The sequence below is a fragment of the Eptatretus burgeri genome, chromosome 1 (genome assembly GCF_056783735.1).
Source record: "Eptatretus burgeri isolate ZD-2024b chromosome 1, Ebu_testis_v1, whole genome shotgun sequence".
NCBI lineage: Eukaryota > Metazoa > Chordata > Myxini > Myxiniformes > Myxinidae > Eptatretus > Eptatretus burgeri.
Genome location: NC_140961.1, coordinates 36,478,384 through 36,495,956, shown reverse-complemented (window position 1 = coordinate 36,495,956; position 17,573 = coordinate 36,478,384). Strand labels below are relative to the sequence as shown.

At 49.5% G+C, this 17,573-nt stretch overlaps 1 protein-coding gene across 6 annotated transcripts in view; it reads right to left on the bottom strand.

The window, feature by feature from the left end:
* LOC147034245 (SH3 domain-containing kinase-binding protein 1-like) overlaps positions 1-17,573 on the bottom strand; it is a 148,975-nt gene that overhangs the window by 66,245 nt on the left and 65,157 nt on the right. For 5 of the 6 annotated variants that reach the window (XM_085879267.1, XM_085879244.1, XM_085879254.1 and 2 more), the window contains exon 3: positions 238-358. The exons of the other annotated variant lie outside the window; for it this stretch is intronic. In XM_085879267.1, coding sequence (XP_085735393.1) covers positions 238-358 — 121 coding nt within the window. The remainder of the gene's footprint in view (positions 1-237; positions 359-17,573) is intronic. 6 annotated transcript variants of the gene reach the window in all.

Genomic DNA, 17,573 nt, shown 5'->3' with positions numbered 1-17,573 from the left:
CTCCCGAACCCGCGACAATGACAGTCCTCACGACACCTCGTCACACTGGCCGACATCGAGCAGCTTTCAAATGCAATAAACAACGAACAATTCACCATCACGAGGCGAACGGAAGGAGGAAAAAACTGCTCTTTTGAACCTTTCAAACACCCTTCGGGAAGAAGCGCCTCCGGACTGTCGGGGAGCAAGGCGAGGCACGGACACACAAGCACAGAGCGTCCGAATCAGCCACCGTACCTTTCCGTCCCGTCTTCCCCGCTCCAGAGCCGCCGATGGGTGGGCCCACCGTGCTCATCCTTCCAGCAGAGACGCCAGCAACGCCGCACACTTGGTACGTTCCCTCGTCCCGACTCACTTCCTGGTTCCGAACACACGAGGCCCGTTACGCCGATGCACGTAAGCACGTACGGAAACGTCATCACGCATTTTAAAAGCAGTGTAGCTGGTACGTCATCACGCATCTCGTGCGCACTATGTGCGTCATCACGCAGCTCGTGTGCACTATGTGCGTCATCACGTAAATACAAGCCATCTCAAGGAAACAGAGTACACACTGCGTTGCTTTGAATCGATATTTCGCACACAAAATGATGTCAATCTCACCGATAATCTCACCGATAAGGAACGAAGAACGTTAATGATTGTAAAACAAGACGTGAGCACTCAAAGATAGACAAGAACGAACAAAAACTATCAATGTGATCAAATTACCCGTTTGTTCCATTAAAAAAAATAATAACAATAATAACAATAATAATAATAATAATAATAGGGAGCTCCGGAGTTGGAGAGAACAATTTGAACAAGGCAAGAGGGCGGAGTCGGCATGGCGCAAACTCTCGCCGACTCCCGTCACGTGACCTTTGGATCGCATCAACAAGTGTTCAGACTTGCCGAGAAGATCGGGGGGCGGTGTGACATAGTTGAGTAAGGTGACGACAGATTGGCCGGTTTCAATTTACATTAAAACAAAAGCTCTTCATCCTTATTCTTCTTCACTTAAAACAATCGGCAGTCTCATTCAATCCCGTTCACTATATTCAATACTTGTTTTTTTTTTTTTTCAACGTTTCCATTTTATTGATGAAACAGTAACATATCGCCCTATCAAACAGCGTTCCTGATTATACACCGCCTTTTAAACCATCACAAAGCAGGTCGCTCTACTTGCTACACAGGTGATAAAAGGATACGAACAAAAAAAAGCAGCTGATATTATATAATTTATTCACATGATTTTTTTAAAGGGTAAAAGTTAATTTTTAGCTCATCTGGAACGTGGTTCCGGTAAGGGACTCTCTGATGGGGTTACCCCTTCCTCCCCACCCCACCCCCCCAATAAGTATTTCCTTTCTTCTCAGAAACTACACATGCAATTCTGATGAAACTTGACCACAACCTTCATCACCCATGACGTACCAGAGTTTACAACCTCCTTCGAGTTGAACTACCAAAATCACGAATCACTGCTCACCTTCATTCCTTATTTTCCTGCCTTTGGAACGACCTCCCACACACTCTAAAATCCCACTCTTCCCTGTTCACCACCATCTCTTGTCTTCCCCCATCCAAAACCATGATTTTTTTTCTACCCCCATTAATCCAACTCAAACCCACCTCCTTCAAATTCCCTGCTTTCCTTCCTGAAAGTCCCTGTAGTGTCCATCTTGTATTCCCCATGTTCCCCACCCCATCCCTCTCCCTTCCACAGATCTCCTCATGTCTCTGTTCTCCACTGTTTTGTGCTTCCCTCTCCCGCCTCTCTTGTCTCCTGCTCCCCTTGTTATACGTTCTGTGTGTTAGCTCTTAAATGAGCCTCGACATTGTATATATATATTTTTTTATTTTTGCTTTCTTCTCCAAAACTACACACACAATTTCGATGAAACTTGACCACTGCCATAATCAACCATGATGCACCAAAGATTTTTCACGGCATTAAAAAAAAGTCAGGGTCTGAAAAAAAACAAGCTCAAATGAGCTAAGATCCTCGTCCTCTTAATGATGACGTCATAAAACGAGTATGACGTCATTGTGATGCATCAGGTTTGCGATAAATTATCTGCGCTAATGCCCGGCTTGATTCCCGCAAACAAAATTCAAACAGCTTGTCGAGTTTCGGAGATAATGGTATAGGCGATTTTTATTAGCGGCGATATTATGACGTCAACTTTTTTTCTGGGAAGAATTTCCAAAATCGGAGATGGTTACTGCCTGCGCGTGGGCTTTCTGCATAAACATGGCAAGTTTCACGAACATCCGATGAAAACTCTGGGTTGTGAAACAAAAAACAATGTCAAAAAATAGGAATGACGTCATAAAAATTGTTATGACGTCATAGTGATGTATCATATGTGCGGTAATTCATATCTGCTAATGCCCTGTTCGATTCCCGCAAACAGAATTCAAAAAGCTTGCCCAGTTTCGGAGATAATTTTTTAGACGATTTCCATTAGCGGAGATATTTTGACGTCGAAACATTTTTTTCTGGGAGGAATTTTTAAAATCGGAGATGGTTACTGTCTGCGCAGGGTATTTTTACATATATATGCCAAGTTTCAGGAAGTTTCGATGAAAACTGAAGGCTGTGAAACAAAAAAGGTCCACAAGAAGAAGATGAAGAACAACAACATGAGTCAGACTTGGAGATCCTCCACGAGGATCTAAAAAAGTCCACAGGTATTTACTTTCTTCTCGGTGACATATTTTGTGGCCAATCGATGCCTACCGGTGGTTCCCTGGTTATCTTACCAAGCCGCTACCAGGTGACGTCCCAGGGGTATTGCCCCCATGTTTATTTATTTTTCTCTAAGCAACGGGTCTTTACATTCTTCTGTACATAAAATATAAAGGAATTTTCAATGGTCTTCATTGCACAAAACAGTTAAAGGATATAATCGTTATTCCCTGTGTTGAAGGTGACAAAATCAAAGCAATTTAATAATGGCAAAGACTCCATTGCTCCACTTCCCCCTTCCACATCCCTCTTCACCCCTCACCCACACAGTTCCCACTCTCTGCCCTTCCAAAGAAAGGAAAACAACAAAACAGCTCATTTTACAACCAAGTCAAGAACCGGCGGATTGGTCAAAAGGCTTGTGGAGCTGTTCTGGATGCAGAATAATCTTAGGAACATGGCATCTGCAGCATGGTGATAAAATAGAAGGTACTTCAAAGGAGGAATGGTCCAAATAGTCCCTCAACAACTCAACAATTCATAAGTACCCCGTACGAGCACATGCGCGGAGCGAAAAGCGGGTTCTGCAATTGGTTCACTTTGTCCGCCTGTCTGTCTTTAGATGTCAGTTTATGATCGAGGAACAACTTAATTTCAATCTCATGTTATATTTTGAGCACAAACATACTTCTTCTTCCAGTACTCTCATCCATCTCAGTGTCGCCGTCACCATCTCTCTCTCTCTCTCGTGACAGTGTCGTCGGCCTTCTCCAGGTCCGCAAATCCCAATGCTATCTAACCTTGCGCCTCCATCTTCTTCTCCATCAGCTGTCTCAGCATGAACATCCCATCCGTTGTTCCCCTTCCCTTTCTAAACCCTTGCTGCTTTTCTTCGATCTGCATCTCCACACACTAACTTATCCTCTCATCCAGAATCCCCTCCAGTACCTTCATGATATGACTAGTGTCATGCATGCCCCTGTACTTCCCCGGATCTAGAACGTCACCCTTCCCCTTTAATATCGGCACAATTAGCCATGTCCTCCAATCGTCTGGAATTGAACCCTCTCTCCTACATACGAGTATATTCAACAGCCTCTTCATACAACTGACTCTGACTTCTCCCACAGCAACGAGCATCTCTGGACACACCTCATTAATGCCTGGCACTTTTCCCTTCTTCATCCTCTTTCATTCTGTCCACACTTATTCCTCTGGAATGTGGAATCCAAGAACTCCACTTTCCCCTCTACATAACATGGAAGTTCCAGCTCGCCGTTGTGTCCTCCCCGGCTCAACAACTTGAAATATCCTTCCCATACCTTCAACACTGCTCCCAGCGTGGTGTTGGCTCAGCGGTTAGGGTGGTGGCTTGGGATCCTGGGGTCCTGAATTCGAGCCCCGTTGGCCACTGAATTAACACCAGGTGGTTGACTCAGCCTGTCATCCTTCCGAGGTTGGCAAAATGAGCACTAGTATACTGGTAATAGGGGCACTGCATCAGCGGCATAGCCGTGCCCCTAACCAATGATGCAACCAGCAGCCCAAAAAAGGCAGCACACGATGGGAACACTGCCCTCCTCTCTATCACCATCCTTAATCACTGCTCCCCCATTCATGTCCTTACTACTCTCATCCCTGTCACGAGCCAATTTACAGATCACTAGCAGAGACTCACAGAAAATTCATGCAATGTAAAATTTGATTTCAAGTCCTCAACTCTACCCCCATCCCAAACCCCAAGGCTTCATCCCCCCTCCCCCTAAACCTCCACCTCCCAAACCTCAGCCTCCCTCTAACCCCAATTTCTCACCCTCTCCCTCCCAACCCAAAGGCGTCAATCCCCTAACCACTCCAAGCTGTCATACCCCCTACCGACCCCCTCCCCCCACCACAACTCCTCACCGGTGCAGTATATAAAGAGAGTCTGGCCAACTGAACAATAGGCGCCATGTTGCTCCCCAGGGAGCCGTGACCCTTTGAGCACGCAGTACGAGAGAGATGGGAGCCAATGCGCATACTCGTACTCATGTTTATCGCTACACATCCATGCAATTTATGCGTGTGAAACTTGGTGATATCTTGAGTACTGACATTTTCTACCCTTTGAATTCCATCCAAAGATGTTTTCAGTAGGCCTACTTTTTCTGGATTCACCGATTAAATCCAGCTAATCGGCTGGCTTTCAGCTCTGGCTAAATTCAGAGTACTACGGCTGTAATTCAGCAGATCTGAGGGCCAGCTTGGACAGAGAGACAGAGAAATCTGCGTTTCCACTTGCAATCAAGTTATGTTCGCTTGGAAGCTGGGATCAGATAAGAGGGAACAATATCTTTGGGTTAAGTGCAGTAGAGGATTTGTACGAGACAGAATGAAGAAAATGACAGAATTTTATTGGACCAAATCAGGACACCACAATTTAAATCAAGAGAATGAACAAACGACAAAATACATGATACTTGTGCCAAAACACCGAGAATAAAAACCGGAATTTCCAAACCTACATCGTCATGCATCGGAGACGGGCTGAACGGCATCATGTGATGACGACCGGTCAGATAGGGTTCATGAAGCTATGGATGGATATCTAGCATTCGAGCGCTGACAAGAGTTATTGGGTGGTGAATCGGAATCCGAGCACTCAACATGAACACAGTCAAAAAGTCAGCATTAGAACAGATCATTTGAGTGTTTTTTCACGATGACCTGCATGGCAACACTCTTACTGCAGAGTTCGCCTCCAGATTTGGAGTCTTGTATTCTCCGCTTTCCAATGTCTAGTTGCTTCCGCACAAAGATGTATAGCCTCACGGTGTAGAACTTTCAGAGCAGTTTATCCTTCATATCATGGCAGGGTGGAATAGAATAAGACCATTGTGAGTGAGGTTATCGGATTGCTCAACTAGTTTCACTAATTAATTAGTTCATCCCTTTTAGCTGGCCTTCGACCTCTCGAAAGTAGCGCTCTCCAGCGATGAAGAGTTTCATTTCTATGTCCGAGCAATGGGTGCGACATCCTTCCTTGTATTCCTTTGAATGCAGTCAGAGCTGTTCAAATGAGGGGGGGGCATCATGGCACCTTGAAACCATGTGACTGAGATCATCCAATCACAGCGCTTCATGGAGAGAACATTAAATGGCTCGACTCTCTTTATATACAGCACAGGTCCTCACCCCTTCCCCCAACACCTCAACCTGTTCCATTGTTTCCCCACTCCTTTCCCAACCGCAGTTCCTCACCCGACCCCTCCCAACCCAAAGACGTCGATCCCCTCCCCATTTCAAGCCTTAAAACCCGCTCCCATCCCTAACTCCTCTCAACCCACCTGCCTCAACTTCTCAATCCCCCTCAATCGAAAGTCCTCAACCTCCCAACTCTGCCCATCTATGCTCTCCCACCACCCCAACCACAACTCTGTCATCCCCTCCTCACCCTCCCCCGACTCGTACAAGCAAATGGGCATTCCCATATCAAAACAGCGGAATACCTAATGCTTCCCCCTCCATTAATTATCATGCCATCACCGACTTCACAGAAACCACGATCAAAATGGCTCATACATGTCATGGCCCGTCTTGGTCACCTGTCCAATTCATAATCCCGTGAGATATGCGGAAACCACATGGAATTGAAACTGCCAAGTGACCATGAGACCAAAAACAATTATCTTCTTCCTGATGGACACATACATAGCCCACACATCGTTAAAAGTAAATAATGACGAATGTTTTCTTTCACAATGTCCTGAGATTTCCAGAAGTTTTAAAACAAAAACCTTTATAATGACATGGGATTTGTGGGCCCTGGGAGAGTTGTTCAAGAAAAAATAGTCGGAAATAATGGCAACGTCTTGTATACCCTCCACGGTAAAAGCTCCAACATAAAAAAAAAACAAAAAACATTATTTGGGCGGTGTACAAACAACAGACTGCTGTCTTGATTGCTGAGGCCTATCTTCACAAAGTCTGACGCCTTTCGGCTAAAAATCCTTTTAACCGTCATTGTAACTTCTTCTCCGAAACTACACATACGATTTTGATGAAACTTGAGGACGACCTTAATCACCCAGTATGTACCAAAGTGTGTTCATGGCATTAACAACAACAACAACAACAACAAAAGAGCCCGAAGGGGGTTGCCCCTCAAAATAGGTATTTGCTTTCTTCTCTGAAACCACACACACAATATTGATGAAACTTAACCACAACTTTCAACACCTGTGATGTACCAAAGTTTGTTCACAAAGTTTTTTTTAAAAATTGGGGTCTAGGGGGTCCCCCCCCCCAAAAAAGAGGTATATTTGCTTTCTTCTCAGATACTACACATGCTATTCCGATAAAACTTGACCACAACCTTTATCACCTGTGATTTACCAAAGTTTGTTCACGACATTACAAAAACAAAATTGGGGTCTTGGGGATGTACGAGGGGGTTTCCCCCCAAAATAGGTAGTTGCTTTCTTCTCCGAAAGAACACACACAATTTGGATGAAACTTGACCACAACCTTCATCACCTGTGATGTACCAAATTTTGTTCACACCATTTAAGAAAAAAAAAATCAGGGTCGGGGGTCTATAGGGGCGTTGCCCCTAAACAGCTCCACCAGCTCTCGACCCTTTCTATTCCACGTTCCCACACAAATCTTACCAACACATTCCTCTTCACCTGGTTCCTCTACTCTTACATGCGTTGAAGTCCCCCACAATGCATGTCATCACCTCCAGCTCAACCATTTCCATCATCCTCTCCAGTGCGTCCCTGAACTCTTGCTTCTCAACCTCAATCCTTCCCGTTTGTGGCCCATATACGAACATAACACACCATTTGCTTCTGTATCACCAACCATGCCATAACAATCCATCCCTGACATCAGTCCACTCTGACCACCTTATTGCTGATCTCTTCTGATACTATTATTCCCATGCCATTAATCCTTCCATCCCCTCCCACGTGCAACAGCTTGCACCTCCTCCCAACCTCCTCGCCTTGTCCCCTTTCAATTTGGTCCCCTGAAAATCAGTCCATGAATCGGAAAACAATCTTGTAGTTTAGCAGTATGTTGGCTCTGAAATTGTCCCGATCGTACGTGCACAGAGAGGATGGAGATAATTTTTTTTTACTCTGCCTGTCTGGCAGTCAAACAAAAATGAAAATCATTCCAAACAAGAAACTTACTGTTTTTAGCGACATCAAAAAGGACATAAACAAATGGCAGGAAGAACTAATGGAACGTGTAAGATAAAGTGGTGTAAAAGACGCTGCAGCAACAGCAGTATATTTCCCAAAAATTTCTTCAACCTTTAGAATCTTAAATTTATTTCAATTGAATTATGTATTTGAACACTGGAGAACACAAATCATCTTTTGGGTGTTAATCTGGGCCATTTGGCCAGAGGAGTGCAGGTTGTGATGGAGCATTGAGCTCGAGAGGAGTAGCACAATTTTAATAGGGGTCGCCCCACAGTGCGGGATGGCCCAAAAGATGGTTCCACCCAAACCAGCGGGCGGCCAATGAGAAGGGCCCACCATGCATGAGGGCGGTCCTGGAGGTGATGATGTCCATGTCCATACATGCTCGTGGCAGATTACATTAGACATCGGAGAAGACATCCCTCTTTTCTGCTTGGCAAAATCCCTCGTCTCCTGGCCTCTTCATCACCATCACTCCTCGCACCTTTGTCCTGTGTCACATCATTCTGCAGTCACAACCCGTTTGTGCCTGCCGCAAGACTTCGCCTGTGTTCCCATGTGTGGTTTGAGTCCGGTATTTTGGCACCATAGTGGGCCATTACTTTGCATTTGTATACAAGATCTGGTTTTCCTCCCTTACATTCCTATCTGTCTGTCGACCATCTGGTTTATTCTGTTATTTATTGATCATCATGTCCTTCCTTATTCCCCGTATTTGTTTTACTAGTACGTGCCCGTACGTTTGAGGCTGTATGTGCAAAAAAAAAAAATAAAAAAAAATAAAAACTTTCAAACCGCGTGTCAGAAACAAAAACCACACAGGCCGTTCCTTCACTCTCGTAAACGATGACTGGATTGGGGCATTGTGTTTATCTATAAATGTGCATAAGAAATCGAGAAATTATTATAATACAGTAAGTCATCACTATCCGGAAGTAGTGCGTGCCCGTACGGAATGTTCACATCATTCCACAAATTATCGCTTTCATTGAAGTAACAACTGCTGTGATACTTACACACACACAGAGTTAATTAAAATCTAAATTACCAGAGTTGGTGTCAAAGCCACCCAATGCTCGCCTGTTTATACATTTATCGTTTTTAAAAGACTCGTCTAATAATTAATATTTTTCATAAAGCATTGCAGTGAAGTCTGATCCAAATAATTTTAAAGCAATATATGTATTTGTATATTGCAATCAGTAACAAGAGCGCAAGCGAGCACAATATACGCCCAAACAAGAAGGTATATACAGAATTGTGCTACTACACGGAAAACAGCATCCTGGTTGCCATGGCAACCACTTCAGATGACGAACGTATGCCACGACACACCGTCTCCACAGTCTGTACCTATGTACCAAATATGAAACGTGAAAGTTGAAAACTTTGGGAGTTAGAGTGCAGACAGAAACGGATGGAAAACAGCATCCTGGTTGCCATGGCAACCACTTTAGATGACGAACGTATGTTGCGACACACCGTCTCCACAGTCTGTACCTATGCAGGGGTTTCCTTATTTCTTGGAGTAGGAGAATACCATTAAAAGTAGCAGGTTACCATCACCACGAGCAAAGATAGCGCCGCTGTATGGCGGGGTCCAGGGCCCACTTAGTGCCCTGGATGGCTGGAAATCCATTCTAGCATGATTTTTGACATGAAATTGTTCTCATATTATCATGCTGTTGGGGTAGAAAACTCCACAAAAACAAGTGGCAAGGCCTGTACTGGATGTAGTTGCATTAACATAATGACTGACTGACTGGTTGACTGAAATTCAGCTGTACTGTATAGTTAGTTCAAGCAGCTTTTAAACAGGGTTCATTAATTTAAGGCCATGGTTTAGGGCACACCAAGGTGTCTGGAAGATGGAGTATCTAAGCACTTTTAAAGAGTCATTATAGCAACATTTGGGCCATACCTTAGTTCTTAATAGGGAGATGATACTGCACATGGTGGAGTACAGTGAGCAATCTGAAGTAAGTGTGACATAATAATAGTGAAGATGAACTAGCATTCATTAAGGAAACCATATTCCATTTCTCGGATGTCAAAACAGGGGGATGTAGAGATTTCAGTGACAAAAAATATATATATATATTCCCTCTGAAGTTAGTAGGCGGCGACTTTTGACATTTTTTCTCTGAGTAGATGGCTGCAGGTCGCAGGTCTGCATATATATATTGTTGCGGATTTCGCGCCCGCCGGCGTGCGACGGCCACGTAACCCGAATCGCGGCACGTCGCCCACCGGACGGACAATCCAGTCGTGACCCTCTCGGACTAACGCCGGGAACCAGTCACGGGTGGACCTTTCGGTCTCACCGCGATCGAGCCAATCAGCCCCCGCGTGGGATAGGGTTGCTCGCCAAATTCGAACTACCTAAGTACCCACGCGGAGGGTAGACCGGGCGATCGCACCTCGCCGCAGGTCGACTTCGGACACGGGCCACTTAAGCGACCCGTTCCGTACTATCAGAATAACCGAGCGGTGTTATCGTCGACCTCGACGGTTCGATTAATTATCGGGCGTATTCAGCCCACTACCAACCCTTTACGTGAAGCAAGATGGGGATTCAATGGAGGAAAAGACGAAGCGAAGCGGGAGAACAGTTCAACAATAAAGCACATTTATTCGCGGCACACGGGAAGCACACAAATACAATTCCACCAAATGCACACAAAAAAAAAGAAAACACAATTCCATTTACACAAAAAGCAAACATAAAAGTGAAAACACAGTGCAGAGCTAATACCGACTACCGAGCACACGGCAACACTTATACAATTCTACTTCACAGACGGCGCCGACAACACATACCCAAAACCAAGGAAAAGAAATCCCCCAAGAATGGGGTAGGCCTGAGGCCGAGACCGGGTCGGGCCTACCCGTCTGGTGATGAGACGCGGAGCGGCGATGGTCCCGCAACCCGCGGGCCTCGTGGACAGTGCCTGGCAGGGGGTGGGAACGGGGCCCCCCTTGGTCGCACTATCTCAGCGCGGGGGGAAACAGGAGGGGGTTGCTGATGCTCGGGGTATAGAGGATCTTTATTATCCCTGGTGTGCGTCTCCACCTCGGCCAGGTCGCGCTGCCGGCCTCCCTCGGGCGTGCAGCTCCTGGCACCGACGCGAGCACCCCCTCGTCCGATGTCGCCGCCTTTCCACAGCTCCGCCCCCTCCGCCCCGACTCCAACGCACACGACGAGCAGCTCCACCGCCCGCGAAGTCCCGACCCTCTGCTTCCGACTCCCCTCCCCCCGACTCTCCGACCGCGTTCTGCTGACTCTCCGACCGCGTTCTGCTGACTCTCCGACCCTCGTTCTGCTGACTCTCTCGTTCTCGTTCTGCTGACTCTCCCGTTCCGACTCCTTCTCGTTCTCGTTCTCCTTCTTCTGACTGACGAACACCGTCCTTTTATCCCCCCGTAACTTCGCCTTTGTACCCCTGCCTTTGACCTTTCACCTCGCTCCCCATTGGCCCGAGAAAAAGTGGGCGTGAAGGCTTTTTGATCCACAAATTTGCATATATCAATCGCCCTGGGGGCGGGGCCAATTCGCCCCTCGCTCACCGATTGGACGGCAAAAAGTGGGCGTGTGTCGTTTTTGATCCGTTTTTGAAGCACAAAATCCGTGATTTTGTACACGCTGTTCGACGCGCGCCCTACACGAGTCCAACATCGGTGCCCATGAGTGGCGCGAGATGACGGTGATGCGATGGTGGCGAGTTGTGACGGTAAAGGTCATGGCGGTTGTGGTGAAGCGGCGTTGTGGTTGGTGGTTGTTGTTGTGGTTGTGATGGTGGCGATTGGTCCAAAATAAAGATAGTAAAAGAAAAACGGCTATCCTGAAGAGTCGCAGCACGTATAAATGACATGTATTCCCACTAGACAACGGGTTTGGGCCTAACTACACATGCACTTACCGAGATACCTCACCTAAGGGACCTGAATGGTGGTTTGCGAATCTGGTAACCACAACACTACCCCCTTCCCTTTTTACAGACTCGTCCCGAGTCATCAAATTTTCGTGTGCCATCATGTGTAGTTTTCCCCTAGTACATTTTACCTACGGATCCCTGAGTGCGACATTCATGGTATTCGTGTCCCCAAAATAAATAACCTGAGGGCTGCGTAACTATCTAAACAAACTCACTCACACGGACGACTTAAATAAAATTGCCGGCGCTAGACAGACATGCCGGGGGCGCACTCATATGTACAGTACATCTTAACCTTAACTTACAAATTTTACACTAAACCATGGCCCAGGATCATTGAACTCTGCAAAAGAAAGCAGTTAGCAGGGAGCCAGGCTGCCCGCATGCAGTCTCTGGCTCAAAACAATGCAGGTGACAGGGAACGTGGCTGGCTGCTCACACGCAGTCCAAGGCCTTCCCTTTTGAACTGAACGCAGTGAACCACAACGGTGCTTGGGCTGCACAACGCAGTCTCCGTGCCAGCTCAAGTGGCACACGCAATGAGCACAACGAATGGATGCATGAACGGTTTGAACTAAATGCAGTGAACGCAAACACGGTGCACGGGCCGCCACTGCAGGCCCGTGTTGTAGCTGCCAACAGGGCAGTTCTTGCAGCTTGCAAACTGTTGCCTTGCGGATCCTGGCGCACATGGAAATGAACAGGGGGGGCAAAGCAAAAATTGAACGGGGCTGGTGAACAGGGGCAGTGGGCATGGCATGGCAAAGGTGAGCAGGCAAACACAGCCCGCAGAAGAAGGAGGCCGCTGCAGGCAAACACAGCCGGCAGACGAACTGGCCGGAACAGGCCTCGAAGACAAACAGCCAGCAGATGAACTGGCCGGCACAGGCCTTGCAGCACACAGCTGCTGATGAAGTTGGCCGGCCTCCGCCTTGAAGCAAAACACGGCCAGCCGATGAAATTGGCCAGCCTTTGCCGTTCAATGGAGGTTGGTGGAGGGAGTGCGGTGGTGCTGGCCACTTGGAAGGCGGGCTCGGACCTACCTACCAGTCTCCCTCCCAACCTATCGCCTTTGCCTGTCACTGTACATACCCACTCCCTTAATTTGTGAAAAACCAATTTAGCCCCCTTAATTTTTTTGTTTTTTTTTTATTTTTACTTCCCCACTATAAATCGTCCCCTAACCCCCTTTATCGTCTTTGTTCGGCTAACCTATCCTGTCACCTAGCCTACTCCCAACCCCTACGTTCCCTTCCCGGAGGGGAATAAGGGAGAGCTAACGTCCTGTGTCGAGGCCCAACGAAGCCTCAGAATGGCCTCCCCAGAGTTCGGCGATCTTAACCCAAAGTGGGTCCAGCGGCCCACAACGACAGCGAGGGGATGGATGGTGCGGAGGGGTACATCTCCTAATCTACCCTATCCATTTAACAGTTAAACTACCCCGGGGCTTTCAACAAGCGCCTCTCGCTTAAACTATTGGTTCTAACAACCCAGATTCCCGTCGCCTGTGTTGGTGTCCTTACAATTTCGGGCCTCGCCCCCCAATTTTCTCTCCGTGCCCTCACACGGTCTCCTGGCTGGGACACGTGGCTCCCTTTGGCAGGCACGACCCTCTGCCGATTCTCCCGCTATGGCACCCCCGGGCACTACACTGCCTCCGAGCCTACCAGCTCCCTAACACCGGGGAGTTCCCCCCATGGCACCTCCCCTGAAACGCACACGTGGCAGGCCGGCCTCCCGGGCCCCTTTCCGAGGGTCACCCGTGCCCACAACACTGCTCACGCGGCTAATGGCGCCCGGGCCCCCGCACCAAGCAGGCGCACCCGTGCCCACTACTCTATCCCGGCCCCCCATGGGCCCATGGCCTACCACGGCCGACTAGCCTGGTGCCCGGGGTACCCACTCAGCGATACTCACCTTTCGCAGCCACGCTCCCAAGCCCGTCAACAGGGCTCCTGCACCCCTCCAAATGGGTCTCGAGCCTACTTTCCCACCAACAACAAAACGACCTCCATTTTTCAATTTGACTAACCCAACTAACTCAATCTACACTGACCCCGGGGTCCCTTGGGCGGGAGTCACTCCTCCCCCCAATCACTCATCGCACCATGCATTCCCCATTCGCTCCACTCACACAGACCCGCTGGCCTCACTCACTCATCATGTACTCACCTCTCAACTCACAACTCTTCAACACACACACCGCTGAACTCTGCCATCCTTCTAACTACATCCCCTAACTAACTCGTGCTCCCACGTCGTCCCTTAAACTACAGCACGTTCCTTTTAACCTACGTAGCTAAACTACGTCCCCTCTACACATCCAAAAATCTGTCACTGTCTCCAAATAAATCATTTTATTTCACAACCTAAAGCTCACTAAATCCCTCTATCTAATCCATTCCACGGACTCCATGAGGACTTACCCCTGCCCCATGAAGTCGGTCTAACTAAGCTAACCCTTCCCCCTAACTAGTTTCCATCCTGTGCCCAGGATAAGAGGGTCTTTCACCCCTTGCCCAGGAATCCTGTGCACCCGAAAGTGAGGCTTGCTCCTCTTTTTTTTTTTTCATGCGCAGCACCTGCGCGGCAACTCAGAGCTCGCGCACTTTGCACCTGCCCGTGACGTCACGCAGCTGCACGTGTTCCTCGTCCCTCCTTGGACGGTACCATTCGGCAGAGATACCCCTCCTGCCGGATTCCAACCACACGTGCAGCCATGACGTCACCGTGCGCAAAGAAAAAACACAAGCCCCACTTCTCGAGGGGTTCCCCACGCGAACACATGTGCTTTGCCCGTTGGAGCTTAACACACACGATCGCGTGGAGAACCCGTCCGGTCCAAATCCGTAGTCCTGCCTAAACTTTGTCCGTCCGCGGGATCGGCAAATCCACCGCGTGCGTTTCCGGACCGGGACTTCACTCTCGCAAGCGAGCACGTGGTGGTCTCGTGCGTTGCACAGCACGAACCGCGTGCTCACTGCTGGGTGAACCCGGCACGGTCCTCGAAACAACTACAGCCGCTACTCGGCTTTCTTTCTTCTGTCGCCGTCGTCGCCGCCATTCAACCCACGCACACCTGCGTGTTACGACGCACACAGTCCACTCCATCACATTCACACCGGGAGACGCGGCTGCGTGCTCCCGCATGCCAACCGACATCTCCCTTACATACCGCTCTCTCACACACACGGTCTCCCTTGCACACAGCGACCTTTCACTCACGCGTGCCTCACTACTCACACAAACCATACTACTTACACACGCGGGGCACTCACCCGCGGTGCCTCACCCACACACGCGGGGGAACCAACCCGCGGTGCCTCACTCACACTCCGTGCCTCATCCACACACGGCGTGCTGGGAAGCACGTACTCCGGCACCATCGCCACCACACCACTCACACACGGGGTCGCTTCCACACACGGGGACGCACTCACACCTTGCACCACACACACAGGGACAACCACACTGGGGATTTGTGTCCCCACAAGGGTCTCCGGGGCCTCTATACCCCCCAAGCTCTCCGTGCACCTGTCCACAGCACTCCTCCTCTCAACCTCGCAAAGCACGACCGAACTCACCTGGTCGTGACTCGCCTCAAGGGGGCAGACTCCCTCCCCTCGTTCTTGGAGGAGGCCATCCAGGTGCTCGCACTGGGTCCCTGCACGGTCCGCGAGCTCACCCCCATTATCCTCCACGACCTCCGTGTGTGTGTGCGCGTCACTTACCCCGTCTTCATCGTGTTTATTGGTCTCTGCTTCTTTCTGGCGTCTTTCCCTTATCTTTATGTAGGTCAACCTTGCTTTCTCTTTCAGTCGCTCCCGTCCTTCCCTGTTTTTCACTCCTTGCTCTTTCACGATCTCCGCGTACCTCATCCTTGCTCTTCGTATTAATTGTTCTTTTCTCTCCCTCGCAATTACTTTCACCTCGTCTCTTGTCTCCCGAATTACTTTTTCCTTACCCGCCTCCACCGTGGGCCTGTCAGCCGTTGCACCCCCTTCCAGCTCGTTCGTTCCGACACGTGGAGTCGCCATTCCGAGTTCCCTGCTAACGGCCTTCATGCCCGCCTGCAGGCATCGGCCCATGTTCTGCGTCTCACCCCGTAGTTCTTTCATCTCTTCCCTCATTTGCTGTGTATTCGCATCCATCGTCGTTTTCACTTCATTTGTATTTGTATCCATCTTTTCGTTCATGCCTTTCATTTCCGCATTCATTTGTGCCAGCATGGTGAATAGCTGGGCCATGCCGGATGCACTCAGCTGAGCCGTTTCGGCAGGGGTTGGGGAAGGGTTTTGGTGGAGAGGGGGGGGGGAGGTGTCATACACCGCGGCCGCTGCCGCTCCCATTTCGGGCTCTGGGTTCAGTTGGGCGAGTCCGTGTTCCTGCACAATCAACATTTCCTGCTCGGGGATTCCATCCTGGACCATGGATTCTACATTACTACACATATACATTTCTAATACCCCCGGCTCCCGCTCGCCTTGAGACGCCATCTTGCTTCTCGTGAAGGGTTAATTTAACTCGCTCGTAATTTGGAGGGAATCGGGGGTCGCTTCTCTCACCCCTGGACCGATTCCCGTAAATTTAGCCGGAGACAGGAGAGCCCGTTTTCCTGTTCTCCGATACCAGTGCCGCGAGGAGGGCGATGAATTTGTATCCCACTCCTGACACCAGTGTTGCGGATTTCGCGCCCGCCGGCGTGCGACGGCCACGTAACCCGAATCGCGGCACGTCGCCCACCGGACGGACAATCCAGTCGTGACCCTCTCGGACTAACGCCGGGAACCAGTCACGGGTGGACCTTTCGGTCTCACCGCGATCGAGCCAATCAGCCCCCGCGTGGGATAGGGTTGCTCGCCAAATTCGAACTACCTAAGTACCCACGCGGAGGGTAGACCGGGCGATCGCACCTCGCCGCAGGTCGACTTCGGACACGGGCCACTTAAGCGACCCGTTCCGTACTATCAGAATAACCGAGCGGTGTTATCGTCGACCTCGACGGTTCGATTAATTATCGGGCGTATTCAGCCCACTACCAACCCTTTACGTGAAGCAAGATGGGGATTCAATGGAGGAAAAGACGAAGCGAAGCGGGAGAACAGTTCAACAATAAAGCACATTTATTCGCGGCACACGGGAAGCACACAAATACAATTCCACCAAATGCACACAAAAAAAAGAAAACACAATTCCATTTACACAAAAAGCAAACATAAAAGTGAAAACACAGTGCAGAGCTAATACCGACTACCGAGCACACGGCAACACTTATACAATTCTACTTCACAGACGGCGCCGACAACACATACCCAAAACCAAGGAAAAGAAATCCCCCAAGAATGGGGTAGGCCTGAGGCCGAGACCGGGTCGGGCCTACCCGTCTGGTGATGAGACGCGGAGCGGCGATGGCCCCGCAACCCGCGGGCCTCGTGCACAGTGCCTGGCAGGGGGTGGGAACGGGGCCCCCCTTGGTCGCACTATCTCAGCGCGGGGGGAAACAGGAGGGGGTTGCTGATGCTCGGGGTATAGAGGATCTTTATTATCCCTGGTGTGCGTCTCCACCTCGGCCAGGTCGCGCTGCCGGCCTCCCTCGGGCGTGCAGCTCCTGGCACCGACGCGAGCACCCCCTCGTCCGATGTCGCCGCCTTTCCACAGCTCCGCCCCCTCCGCCCCGACTCCAACGCACACGACGAGCAGCTCCACCGCCCGCGAAGTCCCGACCCTCTGCTTCCGACTCCCCTCCCCCCGACTCTCCGACCGCGTTCT